The following is a 23924-nucleotide window of genomic DNA, read 5'->3' as shown; positions in this document are numbered from 1 at the left end:
TGAGAGCAATGCCAGGAAGGTTTTCATTCACTGACTACCATAAAAAAATTCTTTTAAAATCACATCATACTTTTCACCTCTAGAAACTTTCAGGAATCCATGATTAGTTCTTTCTGGTCAAAGCACAAAAAAAAAAAAAGAAAAGAAACCAAAAAGAATTTGCAGAATTAACGTGCATGCTCAGTTCCATTAATTAAACCCTCCCCAAGTACACTATCTACAGATACACTTGATCTTAATGGCTCTGAATGATCCATTAAAGTCTACTGCATCAATTACCCACATATTGAATACTCCCTAAGTACATAACAGGCTGTTAAAATCCAGACTAAGCCTTTACTGTTTATTTTACTAACGATCTGTGGCTAATAGGTTGCATTTTTATTCCTAGTAGGATGATTCCAGGATTCACTGAGGTGCATCCACTAGACACAGGTTAGCGGGATATCAGTGCTCTTCATGGTACATACAATGAGACAGATGCACCTCTTCTATGGTAATAGTTTATATTTGTAATCTAACAGCCATCACAATTTTCACAGTCCCATTAAGAAATGTTTTTTAGAAAAGCCTACTATAAAAGTAAGTACATTATCTTAGAGCCCCACAGAAAACAAATAAATTAAGACGCATGCACCACTGTCATTTAAAGGAGAGATGACTATATTTCTTTTAAGATTGATTACAATCTGAGTCAAGTCTAGGGTCACACATATCTAGACGGTGAACTCCTTTGGGGACAGGGATATGTTTTTGTCTCAGTAGTCTGCACAGGAACAGAATAAAGTAAGTGTACAAAAACAGTCTGCTAAAAAATGAGCCGATGAGTGGAGGGACAAGGCCAGGAAAGGGCAGCCTGTTTCTGACTTCTGCAGGTAACAGTGTGAAGAAAGTGCTAGGAGTCAGGCGACCGGTCCCCCAGGACCCTGGCTCTGTAATTTATCAGCTGTGTGATCTTTACTGGAAAATTTAAGACTTCAGGGGCTTCTAGTTCCTCACCTCTCAAATAAATAGATTGGGCAATCTGATTTCTAAGATCCCTTCCAGCTCAAAAATGTAATGATTGCTCTGGTGGTTTGTTGACCGAGGTGATAGTTTATTTTCTTTAGCGTCACATGCTTACATGAAACCCATGGCATACATTATTCTGAAGTTTCAAACATTAAAGTGGGGTTGGAGGGTTTCAGAACCTGACCTAGATTTCTCAATTTATGCTTCTAAACAGTCACATGTAAACACTCTCCAAATTCTTTTTATAAGTAAATTAATCCTTACATGTACCTATGAGCTCTTGAAAAGATATTTCCTTAAGATAAAAAGCTTAAAAAGTGAATTATTCCATTTAAAGTGACAATCCACAGTTTCATGTACTGATGTTAATTAACAGAAAAGAAAGCAAAAGAGGTTGAATATTGGCTTCGTTTTTAGTGAGAAAAAAAAATTAGTTGTGTGAGCAATCTCCAGCTGGTCACAGGTGAGAACACAAGGTGTGATCTCACTGATTTGCAGCTGCATCACTGCTAAATATCGCCCTCAATACAAACTGGCAAAATATTTAATTTGCCAATTTTCTCTTTCTCTCTCTCCCTTCCTCTTTCTCCCTGCCTCTGCCTCTCTCTCAAAACTAAGTATTCTTAGGAGGAAAATCTTGTGTACTTTGGATTGAGTCTGGAAATAGCACTACTGCTGTGTGGATCATGAAATGAAGTTGACCTACATTTAAAATTCAAACTATGGATTCTCAAAGGCAACAAAACTTGACAGTCTTTTCTTTATTTGATTTTTTTCCTCTTATAAACTTCTAGACTGAAATAAAATACCATTGAGTCATCTCTCGATAGTTAGGTAACTGAGGAATCAAGGTAAATGAAGTCCGGCTAAATTGTATTTTCTACCTTCAGAGTGACTATAATTACATTTACCCAAATATCCTGAAACTCATTCAGTCATTAGGTGTTGATTTGTTCATGAAGTCAGCAACTGACAGCTGTTTGGGTCTCATTAGGCCCTGTTCTTATGTAAATGTCTCTCACAAAAACAAAATTAATTTTCATTGGGTAACAAATGTTCAGTTCATATACAAAATAATTTCTTTGAGCAGGTGTATACATGTTCAGTATTCCACTCTAAGTTGTCCTATCTAGCATTATCTTCTAAAGTTAACAGATCTTTGACAGTGCAGACCAAATTTGCTCGTCTACATTCAATTTATAGTTGCATACGCTGGACAATCAAAACAGCAGAAGAAAGATTCACCAAAAGGAATATTGCTTCACACTAAACTGTACTTCCTTGCCCCAATGCTTGGGAAAAACATGCAATCTGCAAAAGTTTGAAATGCATATAATAAAGTTATCAAGAATGCCAAAGAGAATAAATGCACTTTATCTTTATAGCAGAGCTTTAAAGCATTACAGATCCGAAAACAATGATAATAACCAGCTGAACACTATTTTTTTGAAATACTATAGCAATAATGTTTAGTTTACGTATTAGTCAGTAGAAATGTTAAAATAAATATCCTATTGGGTGGTTTGTTTTTAAGAAATATTTTTACTTTCTTTACCCAGGGCTTTGAGGGAAATCTGGAAAAGCAGAATTCAATTATTTACCTACATGTACTTAAAGGCAAATTGTCAGAGGAATGATCTAGTAGATTTTTCTTTCAGTTTGTAAAAAGAGATGGTTTGTAATAAAACATCTCTTTAGTTCATCAAGGCACATTGAATTGAAATTTAATTTCCCAACATTTAATGAGCACCTCTACAACATGACAGGCTCTGTGTTAAAACTAAAGAGTTTAAGGATCAATATATTTCCTCTCAAGTGTTGAATAAACATTGACAAGAACGAGACCTTTTCTTACTATACTAAAACTTTCAACCTAGTGGTACTATCTTTTTTTTTTTTTTTTTTTCTTTTTTTGTGGTACGCGGGCCTCTCACCGCTGTGGCCTCTCCCGTTGAGGAGCACAGGCTCCGGAAGCGCAGGCCCAGCGGCCATGGCTCATGGGCCCAGCCGCTCCGCAGCATGTGGGATCCTCCAGGACCAGGGCACGAACCCGTGTCCCCGCATCGGCAGGCAGACTCTCAACCACTGCGCTACTAGGGAAGCCCTATCTTTTAAGCTAAGAAAATAATAATGCTACATACAATCTCAGTGTAAAATAACCTGCAAAGGCTTTTTCGATAAAGGACGATACTTTCTGGATATTGCCTAAACTATATTAATTAAGAATTATAATTTAAAACTTCTCTGGGAACAAAAGGACATCTCTAAAATACACTATCAGTATTATCTTGTCATCATAATTTTGAAATTGTACCCCACATGTCAATGAATAAAAATCAGTGTTTTTTAAATAATGAGGGTAATATACTTAATGGCAAAATAATGGGGGCAAATTAAATAAAAGAAGCTCAGTAGCTTTGCACCAAGTATGACCAGTATTTCAATTGTTTGATGTGTCGCTTTTTATAATCTTGATAGATATGCTTGGAATATCATTGAAATTAAATAAAAATCTTGATTATATTCCCAGCAGTAGATATAAAAAAGTAGGATGTTAGAAAAAGTAGCAACTTGTTATACAAAGCATTAATAGAGTATCCAGGAAGTGGCTCACAGTTGGATATAAAAAAATCTGTGGAAATCAAATTTCAAGCATTTTGTTCCAACCGACATAATGATGAATCCTTAAAAATAATCAAGGAGACATTCTTCTATAATGTAGTAATTCAATCTTCAACTAAAGGAGGTATAATAATAATTCTAGGTAGTTATCTAACCAATTGTTTTTTTGTACAGCCTAACTTACATAAAACAGTCTGAGAAGGGTTGATTCAGTAATTTTTTTTACAAAAGGGGTCTTGGAAGGCAGATACCACAGAAAAATATAATTTTTGTCTCTTTTATGCTTTTTCTGCTACACAAATCACAGAATCTTAGAATTCCAGAACTGCCAGGGACCTTTTAAGATTGTCTAGTTCAACCTCTTCATCATACACATAAGGAGTCACGTTTGAAGAGGTTAAATGGCTAAAGCATGTAGTCAATCAGTAGAGATATACTGAGAACTCAGCCCTTCTAATTTCTAGTCAAAGGTTCTTTCCTGGGCAAGCTCGTCCTATCCCAGGGTTTAAACAGGACTCATACTATTTAACTTTTCAACCCAAACCTCTTTTCTGAGCTCCAGATTCATAAGTCCAATTGGCTTCTTGACATTTCTGCTTGAGTAGATAAGTATCTCAAACTTCACATTACAAAACCTAAGAAGCACTATGTCTCTTAATTCTCTGCCCTAAATCCATTCCTCCAATCCCTCCCATCTCAGTCAGTGGTATTACCATCCAACAATGTTCCCAGGCCCAGACTTTAGAAACTGCTTTTGATTCTTCCATTTCTACCTCAGCCCCAATCTGGTCCATCAACAAGCCCTATTTGATTAAAATACATTTCATAAAAGATGTCTCTTTCCACGTTGTTACTATCATACTCCAAGCCACCTAAACATCTAATGCCTGGACCTCCCCCCTCCCCGCTGGAACTGGTCTCCCTGTCTTCACTCTTTATCCTACAATCTATTCCTCACACAGGCCTCAGTCTAACATGAAACAATGTAACATTTGGGGAAAATGTGCTTTTCTCTTTCATATTATCAAATGTTTAACTTTCTCCCTAGTTACTGAGGCTTCTGCTTCCTGGGGGATGATTTCCATTGTTACTGAAAGAATGTGAATAGAGAAAAATAGTGTATATTAAGTTTTTAAAAGAAAAAGAAGGGCTTTGAACCAAGAAAACAGCCTTGCAATCCAAACTGTCTTGACATAAGAGTTTTTAGATTCCTGTATCATTCTCTTTTTTTTTTTTGCGTTACGTGGGCCTCTCACTGCTGTGGCCTCTCCCGTTCTGGAGCACAGGCTCCGGACACACAGGCTCAGCAGCTATGGCTCACGGGCCCAGCTGCTACGCGGCACGTGGGATCTTCCCGGACCGGGGCACGAACCCGTGTCCCCTGCATCGGCAGGCGGACTCTCAACCACTGCGCCACCAGGGAAGCCCTGTATCATTCTCTTTTATATGTCAAACCCAAAGGAACTGGATCATTGAATTTTCCCAAAAAAAGAAAAGTTGAGCCAAAAGGGAGGTGAGAAAAAGCCAGGACAGTTTGGAAACCAAACTTTCATTGGCTCTATTTTTCAAATAGCCTAGGAATAAAAGAAAGATCTTTTGATGCTGAAAAAAAAGAATGCGTCTTGCTACCTTGTGCTTAATTCTTCTTCATATTCATCATGCTAAAAGAGATAGAAAAGTTAAAGTGACAGCCATATCTGAAGATGTCATCTCTTACCAAGTTTTCTGGGGAAGAAGCACTATGACTCTTTTCCACTGTGTGAACTCACTGGCATGGTAAATACTTGCTGATGTAAATTCCTGACAACTCGGCATACTTGGAAGGCATTCCTAAAAGAGAATCATGCAAAAATTCAACTCAGCTTCTGTTTCCTCCAGGGCAATATGTTTACTCTCTCAACTCAAGTGAAAAAGACCTTGGAGAAATCTAATGTTACAATCTCAACCATTTGCAACATGAATGCAATCTATAAATTGTCCTTCTGTGAAGCTAAAATATTTGGGAAATAATTTAAATGAGATCCCACATTGGAATTAAATGTCTTCCAATTCTCACACGGAAAAACAGAAAATGGATTAGGATCCATTTTTTGGCCTGTGAGCATAACATTGGCATTTGGTAAAATTATCCTATTCACTATGTATTTATGCATTTATTGCAATATCAGACCACCAGTATGTATATATAAAGAAGTACATTTTATTCCAAGAAACTGGAATTATGTATTTCTTTTTTAAAACAAGAGATACCATATTCTTAATATGATCTACCTGCAGGTGAAGAGACTTAGAAAAGAACAGATGAAGACATGCTATAGAGAAAGAAGAAAGAGACATTTATAGAAAAAGAGAGCTAGAGAAAATAACATCGAAAACACCATCCCAGTATATCTAGTCCTGAAGTTATTCCCATTTTTAAAAATTTTCAATTGCCCTTTAGTATCTGATAATGCAGAATGTGGCATCCTTGTAATCCACTGCTGACTTGATGTCAATTCTGTTACAAATAACATTGTTCCTTTTCAACCAAAACTAAACTTTTAGAATTGCAATTCTTTGCTTCCTGTGTTAAAACGTGAAGGCTACCTAACACAAACTTTAGAAAAAATAGACTTACCTCTTGTACAAGGTGCCAGGTGAGGCCATGGTTGGTTGAATACTCTAGTTTCACCTGGTTGTCCATGTGTGGAGTGTATTTCTGGCCACAGCCCATCACCAAGCTGAACTGAATCATGTAGGATGCTCCTATCTGCATTGATTGTGTTTCCACATAGCGCATACTTGAGGCAAGTTTAGAATCTCCTGTAAAACTGAAAGACAGAGGTGGAAATCAGAAAATTAAAAACAGCAATATATTAGGGAAAAATTAAGCTCTTCGTTTCATATCATACATCAAAATAGTTTCATTTTACTTATTTAAACCTTGCCAAGCTCTAGAATGGATTTTAGTTCATCTAAAAAAGGCAATTTGAAGGCTTCCCTGGTAGCACAGTGGTTAAAAATCCGCCTGCCAATGTAGGAGACATGGTTCGAGCCCTGGTCGGGGAGGACCCCACGTGCTGCGGAGCAACTAAGCCCGTGCGCCACAACTACCTAGCCTGCCCTCTAGAGCCCACAAGCCACAACTACTGAGCCCACGCACACCTAAAGCCCGTGCTCCGCAACAAGAGAAGCCGCTGCAATGAGAAGCCCACGCACCACGACGAAGAGTAGCCCCGGCTCACCTCAACTAGAGGAAGCCTGCGTGCAGCAACGAAGACCCAATGCAGCCAAAAATAAATAAATAAATTTATTTAAAAACAAAATCTTAAAAAAGGCAATTTGAAACAATCTGCCTATCAAGGAAGCAATATTTTCTTTTAAGTTAATACCTACAGTTGTCAAATATATTTGAAAATGGGTACTCACTCATATACTGCTCATGAGTATAAACCCTTTGACTCATTTCTTGGAACCTATCCTAAGGAAATAGTCCTAAATTCAAAAATAATTTTATAAAATACAATGAATATTGCAGGTTTACTCACAGTAGTAATTGGCAACAATTTAAATGTCAAACTATAGGAAAAATGGAATGCTTTAGTAAATTGGTATAGTCATGATAGATTGTCCATACTTCAAATATTAATGAAGGTTATATAATCAAATTAACGTGTATGTGAAAAAGTAAGTTTTAAAAAAATCCACAAAATGAGGAATGAAGGAAATTCACCAGAATGTTTGCAGGGGCTGTGTTTGATGGTAGGAAATGGGACAATTTAAAACTTCTCATTTTTCTTATTTTCCAAATAGTCTTCAATGCTCAGCCATTAACTACTGAAAACATGATAATGCAGTTCTAATGGTTGTACCTCAACTCAAAAATTCCCATGTTTTACTCGTCTCAATTGAGTACTACGGGATTATAAACTGCTTGAAGGCCCGCACAATTACTTTTTCAGAGAAAAGTGCTCAAGGAATTTATAACCTACCAGAGGAGATTAAAATATGGACATGTTTCACTGTAGTTAATATGGGTCAATGTAAATATTCCCAGGGCCAACCACACTGGGGTTTGTCTGCCACAGTACTTGGTACTGCCATTCTGAAGCAGGTCAAGTACCAGTGTTCAATGGTAAGGGGGCTTAGCTGACAAAGGAGATAATGCAATACTCCATGAAATCTTTGAGGCACTTAATATTTTTTCTTAATTCCCCTTTGCTGAATCAGCAAAATAAGAAGCTACTATTCTGATTTGCTTCTTCCAGAGTTTAAGATGTTATTATTATTTTTATTTTAATTGTAATTTTTTTTTTTTTTTTTTTTTGCGGTACGCGGGCCTCTCAATGTTGTGGTCTTTCCCGTTGCGGAGCACAAGCTCCATGGCTCAGGGGCCCAGCCACTCCGCGGCATGTGGGATCTTCCCGGACCGGGGCACGAACCCATGTCCCCTGCATCGGCAGGCAGACTCTCAACCACTGTGCCACCAGGGAAGCCCTAAGATGTTATTTAAAGATGGATTTTTGCTTATACGGAAGATCATCATGGGTTTGGGCTCAAGCCTATAAAATTTAAGAAGCTTTTTCCACACAATGACTAATTACTGTTTAGCTAAATTTTAAACACTTGAACAACAAATAGAGTAATAAAATGTAAGAGCCCTAATCTCTGCTTTAGTGTACTATTCATAAATGAAGGGAAAAGTCTTATTTAGTACTGCTAGGCTTACAAATCCAGTGCTACAACTTGTTTGTTGCTCTTATAAAGATGCCCACCAGTTGCTGAGTTAGGCCTATATCCTAAGACAGTGCTAAGCACAATACGCATATTACAATACATCCTTACAATAACTCTGTGAAGTAGGAACAATTACCTCTAGTTAACAAATAAGGAAATGGGGATAGTAAATGGTACAGACTCAATGAGAAATCAGCTTTGCCTGACTCCAAAACCTCTCAACCAATACACTATCGCTTTGTCCTTCTATTACTCTAAGATGGAGAAGAAAAAACACTGTCGTTTTTTGTTTTTTAACACTGTAGTTTTGAATAATTTTCAGTTATACTTAATTTAACAAGCATTAACTTTCTGTTACTATGCAATGATGCTCCGATGTTAGAGATGTAAAACCATGACTGCTGCTATGTGTTAGGGCATACAGGATATGATCTAGAAAATATGAAGCCGTAGGATGCATTTTTTAGCAATATTACAAAATAAATCAACATAGAGCAAAAATAATAGTAAGCTATATAGGCACAAACTCATCTATATCAATTCCAGAGTCTTTAAAACAGGCAAAAAAATCCCAAATGCTTCTCCCTGATGAGAAATGAATGCCGCTTTTTGCTTCAAGGGTTATATGCTTTATGAGAAAGGCAATCAGAGGCAGCCAACGAGGGTTGATTTAACTTTTTCCTTTAAAGGCACATATTCCCTGGGCATCTGGTAAAAAAACCACAGAGTGCATGGAAGCACATGGGCTGAACGGTCTACAGGCCACACAGAGGCACTAAAACTTTCTCACTCGTGTCATGTACATTGTCTCTCCACCCCAGCATTTCTGAAATAATTTAAGATTATTTTCACAATCAGCTCCTTTTAAATGCCTCCCTTCTGAGATGGTTTAGTGTCCTGGCAATTCTACACAGATTCAGAAAGAAGTGCTACGTTTTGTAAATAGTGCCTGCACCCAAATTTTGCATAGTAACAAATTAACCATGAACTTGGTTGGAAAGAGGAAGCATTCACACCTGAGAAGTGTGTGCTCTGTGAGCTACCCTGATGATAACGGCTTTTAAAGGTGCCAAGACACCAAGAAAGAAACAAGACAAAAAGTATAAAAGGACAAGTTAAGAGGCTAAATGAGGACAGTTAAACAGTGACAATAAAATTCTTATTTAGCATGAATGTTTGTTCCACTGGTAATTGTGGGCAGATACTGTTGGGTAGGCTGATCAGCTGCCATCCACAGCCCCTCTCTTCCCCAGTCACCTTGTAGTGATTGGTCTGGGGGTTGCCCAAGTCCATCATAAGTCTCACCAATGAGACATAAGTGAAAGATGCTAGGTGGGTATACTCACTCAGCTTTAATATAAGCTTTTAAAAAAGAGACAGATGGAGTTGGCTGGCATGTCCTTTTGCCTGTTGCTCCTACTGTTTTCCTTCCTCCCTAACGGGGCAGCAGTCAGCCTATGAACAAAAATATTCAGTTGGAGCTCTCTTTGCTGAGATGGTGGAGTAGAAGGATGAAGAGAACATGGGTCCCTGACGGCCTTGTTAAGCTGCTTACCAGCCCTGGATTGCCAGTCCTAGGACTGCTTGTCACAAATGACAAATAAGCCTCTTCACTTTTGCTTATGCCACGGTCAGTCTTTTCTGGTTGTTTTTGTTACAACCTAGAGCTGAATGCATTTCTTTCTTTCTTTCTTTTTTTTTTTGCGGTACGCGGGCCTCTCGCTGTTGTGGCCTCTCCCGTTGCGGAGCACAGGCTCCGGACGCACAGGCTCAGCGGCCATGGCTCACGGGCCCAGCCGCTCTGCGGCATGTGGGATCTTCCCGGACCGGGGCACGAACCCATGTCCCCTGCATCGGCAGGAGGACTCTCAACCACTGTGCCACCAGGGAAGCCCTGAATGCATTTCTGATACACCTGCCATACTTCATGGTATTGCAGGATACCTCTCCTGATGTCTTAATCTGAAGCAAAATAACCCAAGAAGATCACAGACATCTGTGCCTTAAAATCTTTTTCTTTTTTTTGTGCCTTAAAATCTTGACCATTCATAGAACAAGTTCACTCGAATGTTTATGATTTATTCAAGACTGGCTGAAAGCCAAGTGATATTAGGTCTGACGTTTTCCTCCTGAATACTCTGATGTTCATACACAGATGGAATTTTAGGGGAGAGAACTTGAAAGCCTGCAATCCTTTAATTTACAAAACTGCTCCTCTTTGCTGCTTGTCTAAGTCAAGATACATTTATAAAGGCAAAACTGAAACTGAACTTCTCTGTTGCAATCACAGAAACAGAAAAAAATTGTCCACATCAGCATTTTGGGGAGAAATTCCGAGACAGAATGCCTTGGGAATCGGAGGCTCAGTTCTATTCATGTTGATTTGCAAGAGTGCCTCAAAAATAAAGGAACAATAAAAAAAGTCCTGCATCTAATTACAAGATTTAATGAGAGAATAGGGATAACACTTTCCATTAGGACAAGCTTAGCTCCCTGTGCCTTTTCATTTCCACCCCTAAGAAGGCTAGTAGGCTCTCTGTTATGACACTGGTAAGTGGACGACACCATAATGTGACTAAGCCTCCTTAGTCGTATCTTAGTCCAGAGTATAGGTCCTTCGCCTCCCCCTTCCTTGCTTAATCTCCGGTACTGCTGAGGATCTATTGTCCTGACCAGGCTGGAAGCCTCTCTGCAGGGAGAGGTCACATCTTGTTCACCACTACATCCCTCACAGCACTCAGAGCCTTGTGCACCTCAAGAAGCACCTGGTGTTAGCGCACGACATCGTGGTTTTCTAACAGCTGGATTATTTCATTTGACCTCTGAGTCAAGACCATTTGGGAGATACCAGGGATCCTCAACATTGTATTACAGAGAAGGAAAACTGGGAGGTTGAGCTGTTGGCCTCCAGGGTCACACAGTTACTAAAAAGCTAGAAACCAGGTCTTCTGATTTCTACTTTGATGTCCTTTCCACTATGTCATGCCTACCAAAGGCATGTAAAGAATGTTAAATAAAATGAGCACATGAGTGGGGTGTCTTGATGGGAAAGAAGGCAAGTTTTCCAAAACCACAGTTACTTAAATGCTGTAATGAACACAGACAAGGTTTTGAGGTTATCCTCACTTAAAGAAATTGCTTTCTGTGTTTCCCTAGAGCCTCATTCCCATCTCCAGAAAAAAGGCTCTTTTATATGAAAGGCAGATACATCTAACTAAACAGGAGAATACTCAGGCCACCAAGTTCTTTAAAAGCAAATTCATGTAAAACAGCCAAATCACCTAGCGACTGAGCCATTTTTGACAATTGATCCATCTCTTTCAGAATAGTTTGGTAAGTAAACAATGTGGCTGTAGTGTCACTACCCATGGGCCACAAGAGAAGACAACGCACCAATATTTACATTTCTTAGAAATCTAAGCAGTATTCTATCATTTTCAAGAACCCCATGGAATAGAACAGCTCTGCAGAACTCATTTTCAGAGAAGCAGAAGACCAACACAAAGCTGTTTTTAGTCTGATACTATTCGGAAATTATATTAATTTGCAGAAGGACATGTGAATGAATTTAAGCCTCTCCATCATCCTTTTTTGGGGGGGGGGTTTGTTCTTGTAATCATCAAAAAATGTTTACTAGAGTTGACAGAAAAACTTGCTGATACTGTGGAATTAAAGGTGGCATTTAAACTCATTTGTTATTTCTATAATATTATGTCTCAAAACAGAAATAACCATGATTTTAGTGGATTATATACGTTTTACACTTATTGGAAAAAAATCTGACATTATAGAAGCATTTTTTTTAAAAATAAAAATTCACAATTCTACCTAGAGATGACCACTGCTAACGTTTTAGTGTAAGTACTTCCAGACTTTCTTATGTTTACACACACACACTAACTTTTCTTTCTTTTAAAAAAATTATAAAATTGTAATAGTCCTGTTTTTTTCTTTCTAAAAACTGTTTCATTGCTGTCTTTCCAGATCAAAAAATATGGTAAGACACTGTCATTTTTAATGAATAAAGCCAATCTCCAATTATGGAAATCTTTGGAGGTTGTTTCCAGTTTTCACTGTTATAAACAATGCTTCTATAATATGTATCCTTGTATATCTTTGTGTACTTGTCCAATTATTTTCTTAGGATAAATTCCTAGAAGCAGACTTACTTGCTCAAAGCAAAATTTAAAAGTTAGCACTTATTGCTAAGTTGCCCTTCAAAAAGGTTGTACAAAGTTACACTTACCAAAAAATATTAACAACGACGGACGGAGCTGCTGATTCTCACCACATATCAACACTGAACATGCACAATATTTTTCACTTCAGCTACTCTATGCAGTCTTTTAATCTACATTTATTTGATTACTAGAGAAGTTAACATGCTATTTATGTTAACTATTCATTGCCTATTTGTAGTTTTTTTGGGTTGCCTTTTCATGTACTTTGCCCATTTTTACAGTTGGCATTTATCTTTTCCTTACTTATTTGTACAAGTTCTTCACATATTTGGGAGAAACAGTCTGTCATATACGTTGCAAACAGCCCCTTGCTCCCAATTTCTTGTCATGTTTTGTTTTCAGGGAGGTCACCGCCCCTGTTCACAAAAACAAGTTTAAAAATTTCAAGTGCTGGAATATGTGACCTTAATGGGCCTGCTTTTGGTGTCATGCTTTATTGGTATCTATTAAGTCAGCCTCAGAGCCTCGTTCATAATCATTTTTTGCAAATGTCTAATGGACACATGAAAGGGATTTGTATTTTTTATTTGTAGGGTACAATTTTTTTTCTTTATCGATTAAACCACCCTTGTTATTTACGTCTCATACATTTCTCTAGGTCCTCACCTATTTTTTGTTTGCTTCACCCATCAAGGACTCAAACAAAATATTGACATCACATTCTGGATTACGGTTGTTGTAATTTTCCCTCTGTGATTCTAACGGGTTTTGCGTTATGCTCACCATTGTGTGGTATTCAGGGTGTGGAGGCCCCTGACTTTTCATATTCCTGTGGACATCTATCCCTCATGGCATCGCCTGTGTTAGTGGTCTCTAGCCCCAGCTTCAGCCTTGAAGAGTTTAGTGGGGCCAGGTGCGAGGGTCCACCCAACATTTTTTTTTTTAACATCTTCATTGGAGTATAAATATTTAAAATGTTGTTAGTTTCTGCTGTTTAACAAAGAAAATCAGCTGTATGTATACATATATCCCCATATCCCCTCCCTCTTGCGTCTCCCTCACAACCTCCGTATCACACCCCTCTAGGTGGGCACAAAGCACTGAGCTGACCTCCCTGTGCTATGTGGCTGCTTCCCACTAGCTATCTATTTTACGTTTGGTAGTGGATATATGTCAATGCTACTCGCTCACTTCATCCCAGCTTACCCTTCCCCCTCCCCGTGTCCTCAAGTCCATTCTCTACATCTGTGTCTTTATTCCTGTCCTGCCCCTAGGTTCATCAGAACCATTTTTTTTTTTAATTCCATATATATGTGTTAGCATAAGGTATTTGCTTTTCTCTTTCTGACTTACTTCACTCTTTATGACAGACTCTAGGTCCATCCACCTCACTACAAATAACTCAATTTCGTTTCTTTTTATGGCTAACATTCCATTGTATATATGTGCCACATCTTCTTTATCCATTCATCTGTTGATGGACACTTAGGTTGCTTCCATGTCCTGGTTATTGTAAATAGAGCTGCAATGAACATTGTGGTACATGACTCTTATTGAATTATGGTTTTCTCAGTGTATATGCCCAGTAGTGGGATTGCTGGGTCGTATGGTAGTTCTATTTTTAGTTTTCTAAGGAACTTCCATACTATTTTCCATAGTGGCTGTATCAATTTACATTCCCACCAACAGTGCAAGAGGGTTCCCTTTTCTCCACACCCTCTCCAGCATTTACTGTTTGTAGATTTTTTGGTTATGGCCATTCTGACTGGTGTGACGTGATACCTCATGGTAGTTTTGATTTTCATTTCCCTAATTAGTGACGTAGAGCATCCCTTCATGTGTTTGTTGGCAATCTGTATATCTTCTTTGGAGAAATGTCTATTTAGGTCTTTTGCCCATTTTTGGATTGGGTTATTTGTTTTTTTTAAAACTGAGCTGCATGAGCTGCTTGTAAATTTTGGACATTAATCCTTTGTCAGTTGCTTCATTTGCAAATATTTTCTCCCATTCTGAGGGTTGTCTTTTCATCTTGTTTATGGGCTCCTTTGCTGTGCAAAAGCTTTTAAGATTCATTAGGTCCCATTTGTTTATTTTTGGTTGTATTTCATTTCTCTAGGAGGTGGGTCAAAAAAGATCTTGCTGTGATTTATGTCATAGAGTGTTCTGCCTATGTTTTCCTCTAAGAGTTTTACAGTGATTGGCCTTACATTTAGGTCTTTAATCCATTTTATTTCTTTGTATGGTGCTAGGGAGTGTTCTAATTTCATTCTTTCACATGTAGTTGTCCAGTTTTCCCAGCACCGCTTATTGAAGAGGCTGTCTTTTCTCCATTGTATATTCTTGCCTCCTTTATCAAAAATAAGGTGATCATATGTGCATGGGTTTATCTCTGGGCTTTCTGTCCTGTTCCATTGATCTGTATTTCTGTTTTTGTGCCAGTACCATACTGCCTTGATTACTGTAGCTTTGCAGTATAGTCTGAAGTCCGGGAGCCTGATTCCTCCAGCTCCGTTTTTCTTTCTCAAGATTGCTTTGGCTATTTGGGGTATTTTGGGATTCCATACAAATTGTGAAATTTTTTGTTCTAGTTCTGTGGAAAATGCCATTGGTAGTTTGATAGGGATTGCACTGAATCTGTAGATTACTTTGGGTAGTATAGTCATTTTCACATTGTTGACTCTTCCAATCCAAGAACATGGTATATCTCTCCATCTGTTTGTATCATCTTTAATTTCTTTCATCAGTGTCTTACAGTTTTCTGCATACAGGTCTTCTGCCTCCTTAGGTAGGTTTATTCCTAGGTATTTTATTCTTTTTGTTGCAATGGTAAATGGGAGTGTTTCCTTCATTTCTTTTTCAGATTTTTCATCATTAGTGTATAGGAATGCAAGAGAGTTCTGTGCATTAATTTTGTATCCTGCTACTTCACAAGACTCATTGATTAGCTCTAGTAGTTTTCTGGTAGCATCTTTAGGATTCTCTATGTATAGTATCAAGTCATCTGCAAACAGTGACAGCTTAACTTCTTGCCCGATTTGTATTCCATTTATTTCTTTTTCTTCTCTGACTGCTGTGACTAAAACTTCCAAAATTATGTTGAATAATCGTGGTGAGAGTGGACAACCTTGTCTGTTCCTGATCTTAGAGGAAATGGTTTCAGTTTTTCACCATTGAGAACGATATTGGCTGTGGGTTTGTCATATTTGGCCTTTATTATGTTGAGGTAAGTTCCCTCTATACTTACTTTCTTGAGGGTTTTTATCATAAATGGGTGTTGAATTTTTTCAAAAGCCTTTTTTGCATCTATTGAGATGATAATGTTTTTTCTCCTTCAATTTGTATATGGTTTATTATATTGATTGATTTGTGGATATTGAAGAATCCTTGCATTCCTGGAATAAACCCCACTTGATCATGGTGTATGATCCTTTTAATGCGCTGTTGGATTCTGTTTGCTAGTATTTTGTTGAGGATTTTTGCATCTGTGTTCATCAGTGATATTGCCCTGTAGTTTTCTTTGTGACATCTTTGTCTGGTTTTGGTATCAGGGTGATGGTGGCCTTGTAGAGTGAGTTTGGGAGCGTTCCTCCCTCTGCTATATTTTAGAAGAGTTTGAGAAGGATAGGTGTTAGCTCTTCTCTAAATGTTTGATAGAATTCACCTGTGAAGCCATCTGGTCCTGGGCTTTTGTTTGTTGGAAGATTTTAAATTACAGTCTCAATTTCAGTGCTTGTGATTTGTCTGTTTATATTTTCTATTTCTTCCTGGTTCAGTCTTGGCAGGTTGTGCTTTTCTAAGAATTTGTCCATTTCTTCCAGGTTGTCCAATTTATTGGCATATAGTTGCTTGTAGTAATCTCTCATGATCCTTTGTATTTCTGCAGTGTCAGTTGTTACTTCTTTTTCGTGTCTAATTCTATTGATTTGAGGGTTCTCAAGACTCAAGAAAAATCTTGATGAGTCTGGCTAATGGTTTATCCATTTTGTTTATCTTCTCAAAGAACCAGCTTTTAGTTTTATTGATCTTTGCTATTTCTTTCATTTCTTTTTCATTTATTTCTGATTTGATGCTTATGATTTCTTTCCTACTTCTAACTTTGGGGTTTTTGCTCTTCTTTCTCTAACTGCTTAGGTGTAAGGTTAGGTTGTTTATTTGAGATGTTTCTTGTTTCTTGAGGTAGGATTGTATTGCTATCAACTTCCCTCTTAGAACTGCTTTTGCTGCATCCCATAGGTTTTGGGCTGTCGTGTTTTCTTGTCATTTGTTTCTAGGTATTTTCTGATTTCCTCTTTGATATCTTCAGTGATTTCTTGGTTATTTAGTAGCATATTGTTTAGCCTCCATGTGTTTGTATTTTTTCCAGACTTTTTCCTGTAATTGATATCTAGTCTCATAGTGTTGTCATCAGAAAAGATACTTGATACAATTTCAATTTTCTTAAATTTACCAAGGTTTGATTTGTGACCCAATATATGATCTATCCTGGAGAATGTTTCATGAGCACTTAAGAAGAAAGTGTATTCTGTTGTTCTGAGATGGAATGTTTTATAAATATCAATTAAGTCCACCTTGTTTAATGTATCATTTAAAGCTTGTGTTTCCTTATTTATTTTCATTTTGGATGATCTGTCCATTTGTGAAAGTGGGGTGTTAAAGGCCCCTACTATTACTGTGTTACTGTCGATTTCCCCTTTTATGGCTGTTAGCATTTGCCTTATGTATTGAGGTGCTCCTATACTGGGTGCGTAAATATTTACAATTGTTATATCTTCTTCTTGGATTGATCCCATGATCATTATGCAGTGTCCTTCTTTGTCTCTTGTAATAGTCTTTATTTTAAAGTCTATTTTGTCTGATATGAAAGTTGCTACTCCAGCTTTCTTTTGATTTCCATTTGCATGGAATATCTTTTTCCATCTCCTCACTTTCAGTCTGTATGTGTCCCTAGGTCTGAAGTGGGTCTCTTGTAGACAGCATATATACGGGTCTTGTTTTTGTATCCATTCAGCCAATCTATGTCTTTTGGTGGGAGCATTTAATCCATTTACATTTAAGGTAATTATTGATATGTATGTTCCTATTACCATTTTCACTGTTTTGGGTTTGTCACTGTAGGTCTTTTCTTTCTCTTGTCTTTCCTGCCTACAGAAGTTCCTTTAGCATTTATTGTAAAGCTGGTTTGCTGGTGCTGAATTCTCTTAACTTTTGCTTGTCTGTAAAGGTTTTAATTTCTCCATCAAATCTGAATGAGATCCTTGCTAGGTAATCTTGGTTGTAGGTTTTTCCCTTTCATCACTATAAATATGTCCTGCCACTCCCTTCTGGCCTGCAGAGTTTCTGCTGAAAGATCAGCTGTTAACCTTATGGGGATTCCCTTGTATGTTATTTGTTGCTTTTCCCTTGCTGCTTTTAATATTTTTTGTTTGTTTTCAATTTTTGATAGTTTGATTAATATGTGTCTTGGCGTGTTTCTCCTTGGATTTTCCTGTATAGGACTCTCTACGCTTCCTGGACTTGCTTGACTATTTCCATTCCCATGTTAGGGAAGTTTTCAACTATAATCTCTTCAAATATTTTCTCAGAGCCTTTCTTTTTCTCTTCTTCTTCTTGGATCCCTATAATTTGAATATCTTGGTGCATTTAGTGTTGTCACAGAGGTCTCTGAGACTGTCCTCAATTCTTTTCATTCTTTTTTCTTTATGCTGCTCTGCGGTAGTTATTTCCACTATTTATCTTCCAGTTCACTTATCTGTTCTTCTGCCTCAGTTATTCTGCTACTGATTTCATTTTTAATTTCATTTATTGTGTTGTTCATCGTAGTTTGTTTGCTCATTAGTTCTTCTAGGTCCTTGTTAAACGTTTCTTGTATTTTCTCCATTCTATTTCCAAGATTTTGGATCATCTTTACTCTCATTTCTCTGAATTCTTTTTCAGGTAGACTGCCAATTCCCTCTTCATTTGTTTGGTCTGGTGGGGTTTTAACTTGCCTCTTCATCTGCTGTGTGTTTCTCTGTCTTCTCATTTGTTTAGCTTACTGTGTTTGGGGTCTCCTTTTCCCAGGTTGCAGGTTCGTAGTTCCCGTTGTGTTTGGTGTCTGCCTCCAGTGGATAAGTCTGCTTCAGTGGCTTGTGTAGGCTTCCTGGTGGAGGGGACTGGTGCCTGTACTGTGGTGGGTGGGGCTGGATCTTGTCTTTCTCGTGGGCAGGGCCATGTCTGGTGGTGTGTTTTGGGGTGTCTGTGAGCTTAGTAGGATTTTAGTCAGCCTCTCTGCTAATGGGTGGGGTTGTGCTCCTGTCTTGTCAGTTGTTTGGCATGGGGTGTCCAGCACTGGAGCTTGCTGGCCGTTGGGTGGAGCTGGGTCTCTGGGAGAGCTTTTGCCGATTGATATTACTTGGGGCCTGGAGGTCTCTGGTCGTCCAATGTCCTGAACTTGGCTCTCCCACCTCAGAGGCTTAGGCCTGACACCCAGCTGGAGCACCAAGACCCTGTCAGCCATAGGGCTCTTGATGTCTGTTTTCCTTCCTGCTACCTTCCTTCTCCCCATCACTTAGAATCCTTGGGCAGCCATCCTGTCACGGAGTCACCTGAGGGCTGGGTGTTGGGTCTGAGTCATGCGGGGTGCTGGGTGCTCTTCTCTGCTCCGGAGCGCAGTGTCAGGGGTCTTGAGTGGCGTCTGAGGGCCAGGTTATGGATTCCACCCAGATTTACATCTGGGCCCCCCATGCAACTTTCACTCACTCCACTCTCATCAACAAACTTTCCTCCCACACCCCACTTCTTCCAGAAGCTCATTCAAGTTTCAAATTCCAAAAATGGTTCAGCATTTTCTCTGTTACATTGCCACGATCACTTCAATGAGGAGTTTAGAGAAAGAGTATGTAAAACATGTGGGGTTAACATATTGTATTCATATGACAGTCTGATTTATTAACTTTCCCTTTGTTTTCCTGACTACATTCTTTCCACCAGTTTCTCAACTGGAGTAATTCTCCATGTAAGAAATTTCTAGATACAAATTTATTTTATGACAATATTTTTTTTTTTAATAAGTTTATTTATTTAAGTTTGGCTGTGTTGGGTCTTCACTGCTACGCACAGGCTTTCTCTAGTTGAGCAGGGTCTACTTTCGTTGCGGTGTGTGGGCTTCTCACTGCAGTGGCTTCTCTTGTTGCAGAGCACGGGCTCTAGGCATGCGGGCTTCACTAGTTGTGGCTTGTGGACTCAGTAGCTGTGGCTCATGGGCTCTAGAACACAGGCTTAGTAGTTGTGGCACATAGGTTTAGTTGCTCCACTGTATGTGGGATCTCCCCAGACCAGGGCTCAAACTTGTGTCCCCTGCATTGGCAGGCAGATTCTTAACCACTGTGCCACCAGGGAAGTCCCTGATAATCTTTTTCACTTACTTCAATCTCTAACTTTGAACAAATTTGAAATTTCTACATGTAATGCATTTTGTCATGTATTTACTCAATACTTTGTTTTAAAAATCCTTATGGATTTCTAAGTGACTAAACCACTCTGTATTTATCTTGTTAGGCTGAATTGGCAATAGAAGATATTTTGGAATACATGTGCTTTTCAGCATGTATTTCAGGCTCCTTTTATACTTTTGTTCCTAGCATCTGCTTTATTTTGCTTATTGTTACCATTCCTACTTAAGTACATAGTTTATATTCTTTAGCTTCTTCAGTGTCATTTCCATTTTCTCAGTTTGGAAATTTACACATGGTTCTTCAAGTCAGGACTAACACTTTACTTTAAGCTATATGACGCTTAAATTGAGCTGCTTGGCTGCTGTTTCTTCAGCTTTTACAGAAAGCAGCCTCTTGGTAAACAAAACTCAGCAAAAGATTGGACACTTAGTAGCAGTTTTGTCTCAAGGATCAGATAACTTTCTGTGTGGGAGATAGAATAGGCGGGAAACGTGTCACCTAGGTTAGACATTCAGGCTGTTGTACACAGTGGCTGTTACCACAGTTCTCTCTTTATAACCAGGTTGCATGCACGTACATGGGTGCTACGTGAGATTGGCGGGTGACTCGCCTTTGTTGGGAGTCCGGAGGTCCATCTGCACCCCAGTCACCCACCTTTGTCTCCTGTGAAACTAGCTCAATTCTCCCAAACCCTACATGCCAGCAGCTAATTCCAATAACTTAAAAAAAAAAAAATCTAGTTTTAACGTTTATAGAAATTTTAAAAGTTTACAGAAATTTGTTGGTGAGGTAATGCTTTCAAAGATTTCTGTCGAGTCTCAGCTGAATCTTCCTTTTGTCCACCTAACAGCAGTTTTAGGAAATGTTCAGCAGCTGGAAGTAAACTGCGGCAGAAATAGGGAAATGTCTGCCACAGTCGTTTCCCTTAAAAGTCAGAGGGGGAGTCAGCATGAAGCACAGCCTGGGCTTCGGCCCCCAAAGAGAAGCAGAGAGAGATAGGGAGACCGAGGGCCAGAAAGGGGACAGACTATCAGAGAGCGGGGAGATCAAGGACCCAGGGGAAAATAGCTCCTCTCAACTCTCATAATGCCTGCCAGTCTCTTGCCAGGAACCTGTGGATGTGTGAGTAGTGAAGTTGTCAGGGACCCAACAAGACTTCCCTCCTCTTCTGGCGGGAAGAGAGGAATCAGAGAAGCTTTAGCTGTTTCCAGCCTCTGTTAATAACTTCACCTCATCTCAGATCTTTGGCTATCCAGAACCTCCTTCCTCCTGTTATTCTTCCATACTAACTCCAGAACCAATTTTGGTTGAAGTGAACTTACCCAGTCCATATTTACACTGCTTATAGTTAGGGCTTGCTTTTTCAACACAATCCTGTTGTCTCTGTCATCCCTTTCCTGTTTCTTCTTGCACCTCACTTCCTTTCAGGAAGGAACACACTGGCCCATGTAGTTAGGCCTGAGAGCCCTGAATGAAAATGTTGAGCTTGGAGGGAAGAGGTGAGGCGAGAGAGAAAGATACATGAGGAATCTTTGAAATTCTCTCTTTCTTTATCCTTCCAACTATGTGCAGCCGTATAGCGTGTACTAACTTAGTACTGAAGCAGGGCCATTTTAAGAGTTTCATAGGACTTTGACACTTTTAATTTTGGAAACTCCATCACACATCATGGCAAACATATTAAAATGCACCCATGTCTCACATTACATATGTATTTTTTGTTGCAAAAACCTTCAAGTGGATTTTATAATTTTGCCTTTAAATTTTATTTGGCTACTGGTAATGCATGGAATATACATTTGCCTACGATTTCTCAACATACGCAGGAATCTGACCAAAAAATTATTTCTAATAGCATCAAATTTCATGAATATTTAAATTTAGCAATTAATGGGGTTGGCATATGTTGTGTTTTGTAGATATTTAATTTAAATTTATTAATTTTAGTATTGCAATTTTCTTATCATATTTCTGAAACAATATTCATTTTCCAAGCCCCTGGACTTCTTCCAGTTATCTGGAAAACTTGGAGGCCTGGCACTGAGACTAACGAAAGAACTTCCTAGGAAGAGGCATAGGCAATGCAAAGGTGCTGGGAGAGGAAAGAGCTTGGCTCATTGGGGTAGAGTAGGAAGAATGATGTGGTTGGGCAGGATTGAGTGAAAGGCAGGGAGGCAGGAGAGGCTGACCAGGTCAGGCCACCCAAGGCCTACCACGAAGCTTTGTGAACCACTGTTCATAGAAAGTAACTACCTCAGCCTATTAAATTTCTTTTTCAACGAGCCAGACATACCTTGAATCTAGATCATGAAAGGCAGATTTCTGTTATTAATTTGTTTAGTGGTACGTTCTCCTACTTCTGAAATCTCACGTAGCCACTTAGTCTAAAGGGAGATTTTTAGGAAAATCTAACTTTGGAGAAATAAATGACTCAAAAGTCAACCGTTTGGACATGAATCTGGGAACATGGCCATTTTATTCATTCCTTTGGCAGGTCCTAAGCCTCTGTTCTCCGATATATATTTTCAAGTGGTCCATCAGCCTGTTCCTTGCAACATTGTAAGCATATGTGGATGACACTACTGGCCTCTGAGCTTAGCTCCTTCTACTGCTTCTCCTATTATCATTACCATCTATGCTCACACAGCAGTTACAATTATATTAAAAATATGATTACATCACTCCCTTGCTTCAAATTATTTACTGGATTCCCGTAACACTTAAAATAAAATCCAAAGTCTCTCTGTTGCACTATAAGGCCCTAACATAATCTATCAATAGTTCCTTGCTTGCCTCAGGACCTTTGCTCTTGCTGTTTCTGCCTGTAATCATTTCCTTGCACACTTTCACATCAGTGTTTCTTTCTCATATTCTGGTCTCTACACTCCCAGGAAGGTTTCCCTAAACATTTTACCTAAAATAGTCTGACTCTCCACTTATGTCATCTAACATTCCATTCCTTTATCCTCACAGCAATTACCACTATCTGGAATATTATTACAAATTTGTTTACTTGCTCAGTTTTGATTTTCTCCTCTAGAAAATAAGCTCCACAAACAAAGGGCTTTTCTATCTTCACCTTTAGTACCAAGTGCTATACCTTCAGGACAAACAGCACTTGTAGTGCAATCAATAAACAGTTGAATGTATAAATTAGCCTATCAACAAATGAAAAATTTCATGTAATGAAACCCTCAGGATGAAAAAGCCTAATAAATAGGATTTATTTTAGAAACTCATTTATAAATTTACTTGGGGGTATATTCAATTATATTACCAATTTTATAGAGGCACTGATTCCCCTGGGTACTGAAAATACTTTCTTCATAGCTGTTGAAAATAATAGTGACTTTTCAGTTTGTCACTCAATGTATTTACCTTATCTTTTTGCTAAGCTTCCTAATCACTTGCTGAGAAATGGTAGTTGAAGTGGCTCTTGGGAGCCAGTTCACCCCAGCTGACTTTCTTCAGTAGCACAATTTGAGTTGATTTATTATTCTAATAGTTTTTGTAAAAAATAATCCCAAGAAGACTCTAGGCTTACTAATAAACAATTTAAGCTGACAAAATTTCTATGTAAATTATGGGTTGATGTTCAATGAAAGAAAAATCCTAAAGATATTTACTTGGCTATCATTTTTATTCTATAAGCAAATTCATTTTATAAAGGGATAGTTATAAATTTGTTTCTCTTGTGACCTAAGGGATCAAGGCTGTCCAAAGTTTCAGCAGGGCACTAATCCAACCTCTCCTTTGTCAATGTTTACCAATGACACCTTCCTTGTATTAGTATCAGGCAACCTCCTTGACTATTTTCATGAGACCAGTCCAAAGGAATAAAGATCTGCATGTAGAAAAGACTCTTGACTCTTAACCCCTGCAAATACATATTCCTATTTTTAAAAATTAACCAAAAGGTAGCAGAAGAAAAGGTAGATCTCGTTAAAAAGTGTTTCGCCCA

At 38.5% G+C, this 23924-nt stretch overlaps 1 protein-coding gene across 1 annotated transcript in view; it reads right to left on the bottom strand.

Moving 5' to 3' along the window:
- Positions 1 to 23924, bottom strand: part of RELN (reelin) — a 516016-nt gene that overhangs the window by 120912 nt on the left and 371180 nt on the right. Inside the window, exons 21-22 of the mRNA XM_033862920.2 lie at positions 6251 to 6443; positions 5351 to 5463 (exon numbers count right to left, since the gene is read on the bottom strand). Coding sequence (XP_033718811.1) covers positions 5351 to 5463; positions 6251 to 6443 — 306 coding nt within the window. The remainder of the gene's footprint in view (positions 1 to 5350; positions 5464 to 6250; positions 6444 to 23924) is intronic.

Source organism: Tursiops truncatus, chromosome 9 (assembly GCF_011762595.2).
Source record: "Tursiops truncatus isolate mTurTru1 chromosome 9, mTurTru1.mat.Y, whole genome shotgun sequence".
NCBI classification, from domain to species: domain Eukaryota; kingdom Metazoa; phylum Chordata; class Mammalia; order Artiodactyla; family Delphinidae; genus Tursiops; species Tursiops truncatus.
The sequence above is the reverse complement of the archived record's forward strand: the minus strand, read 5'-3'. Positions and strand labels throughout refer to the sequence as shown.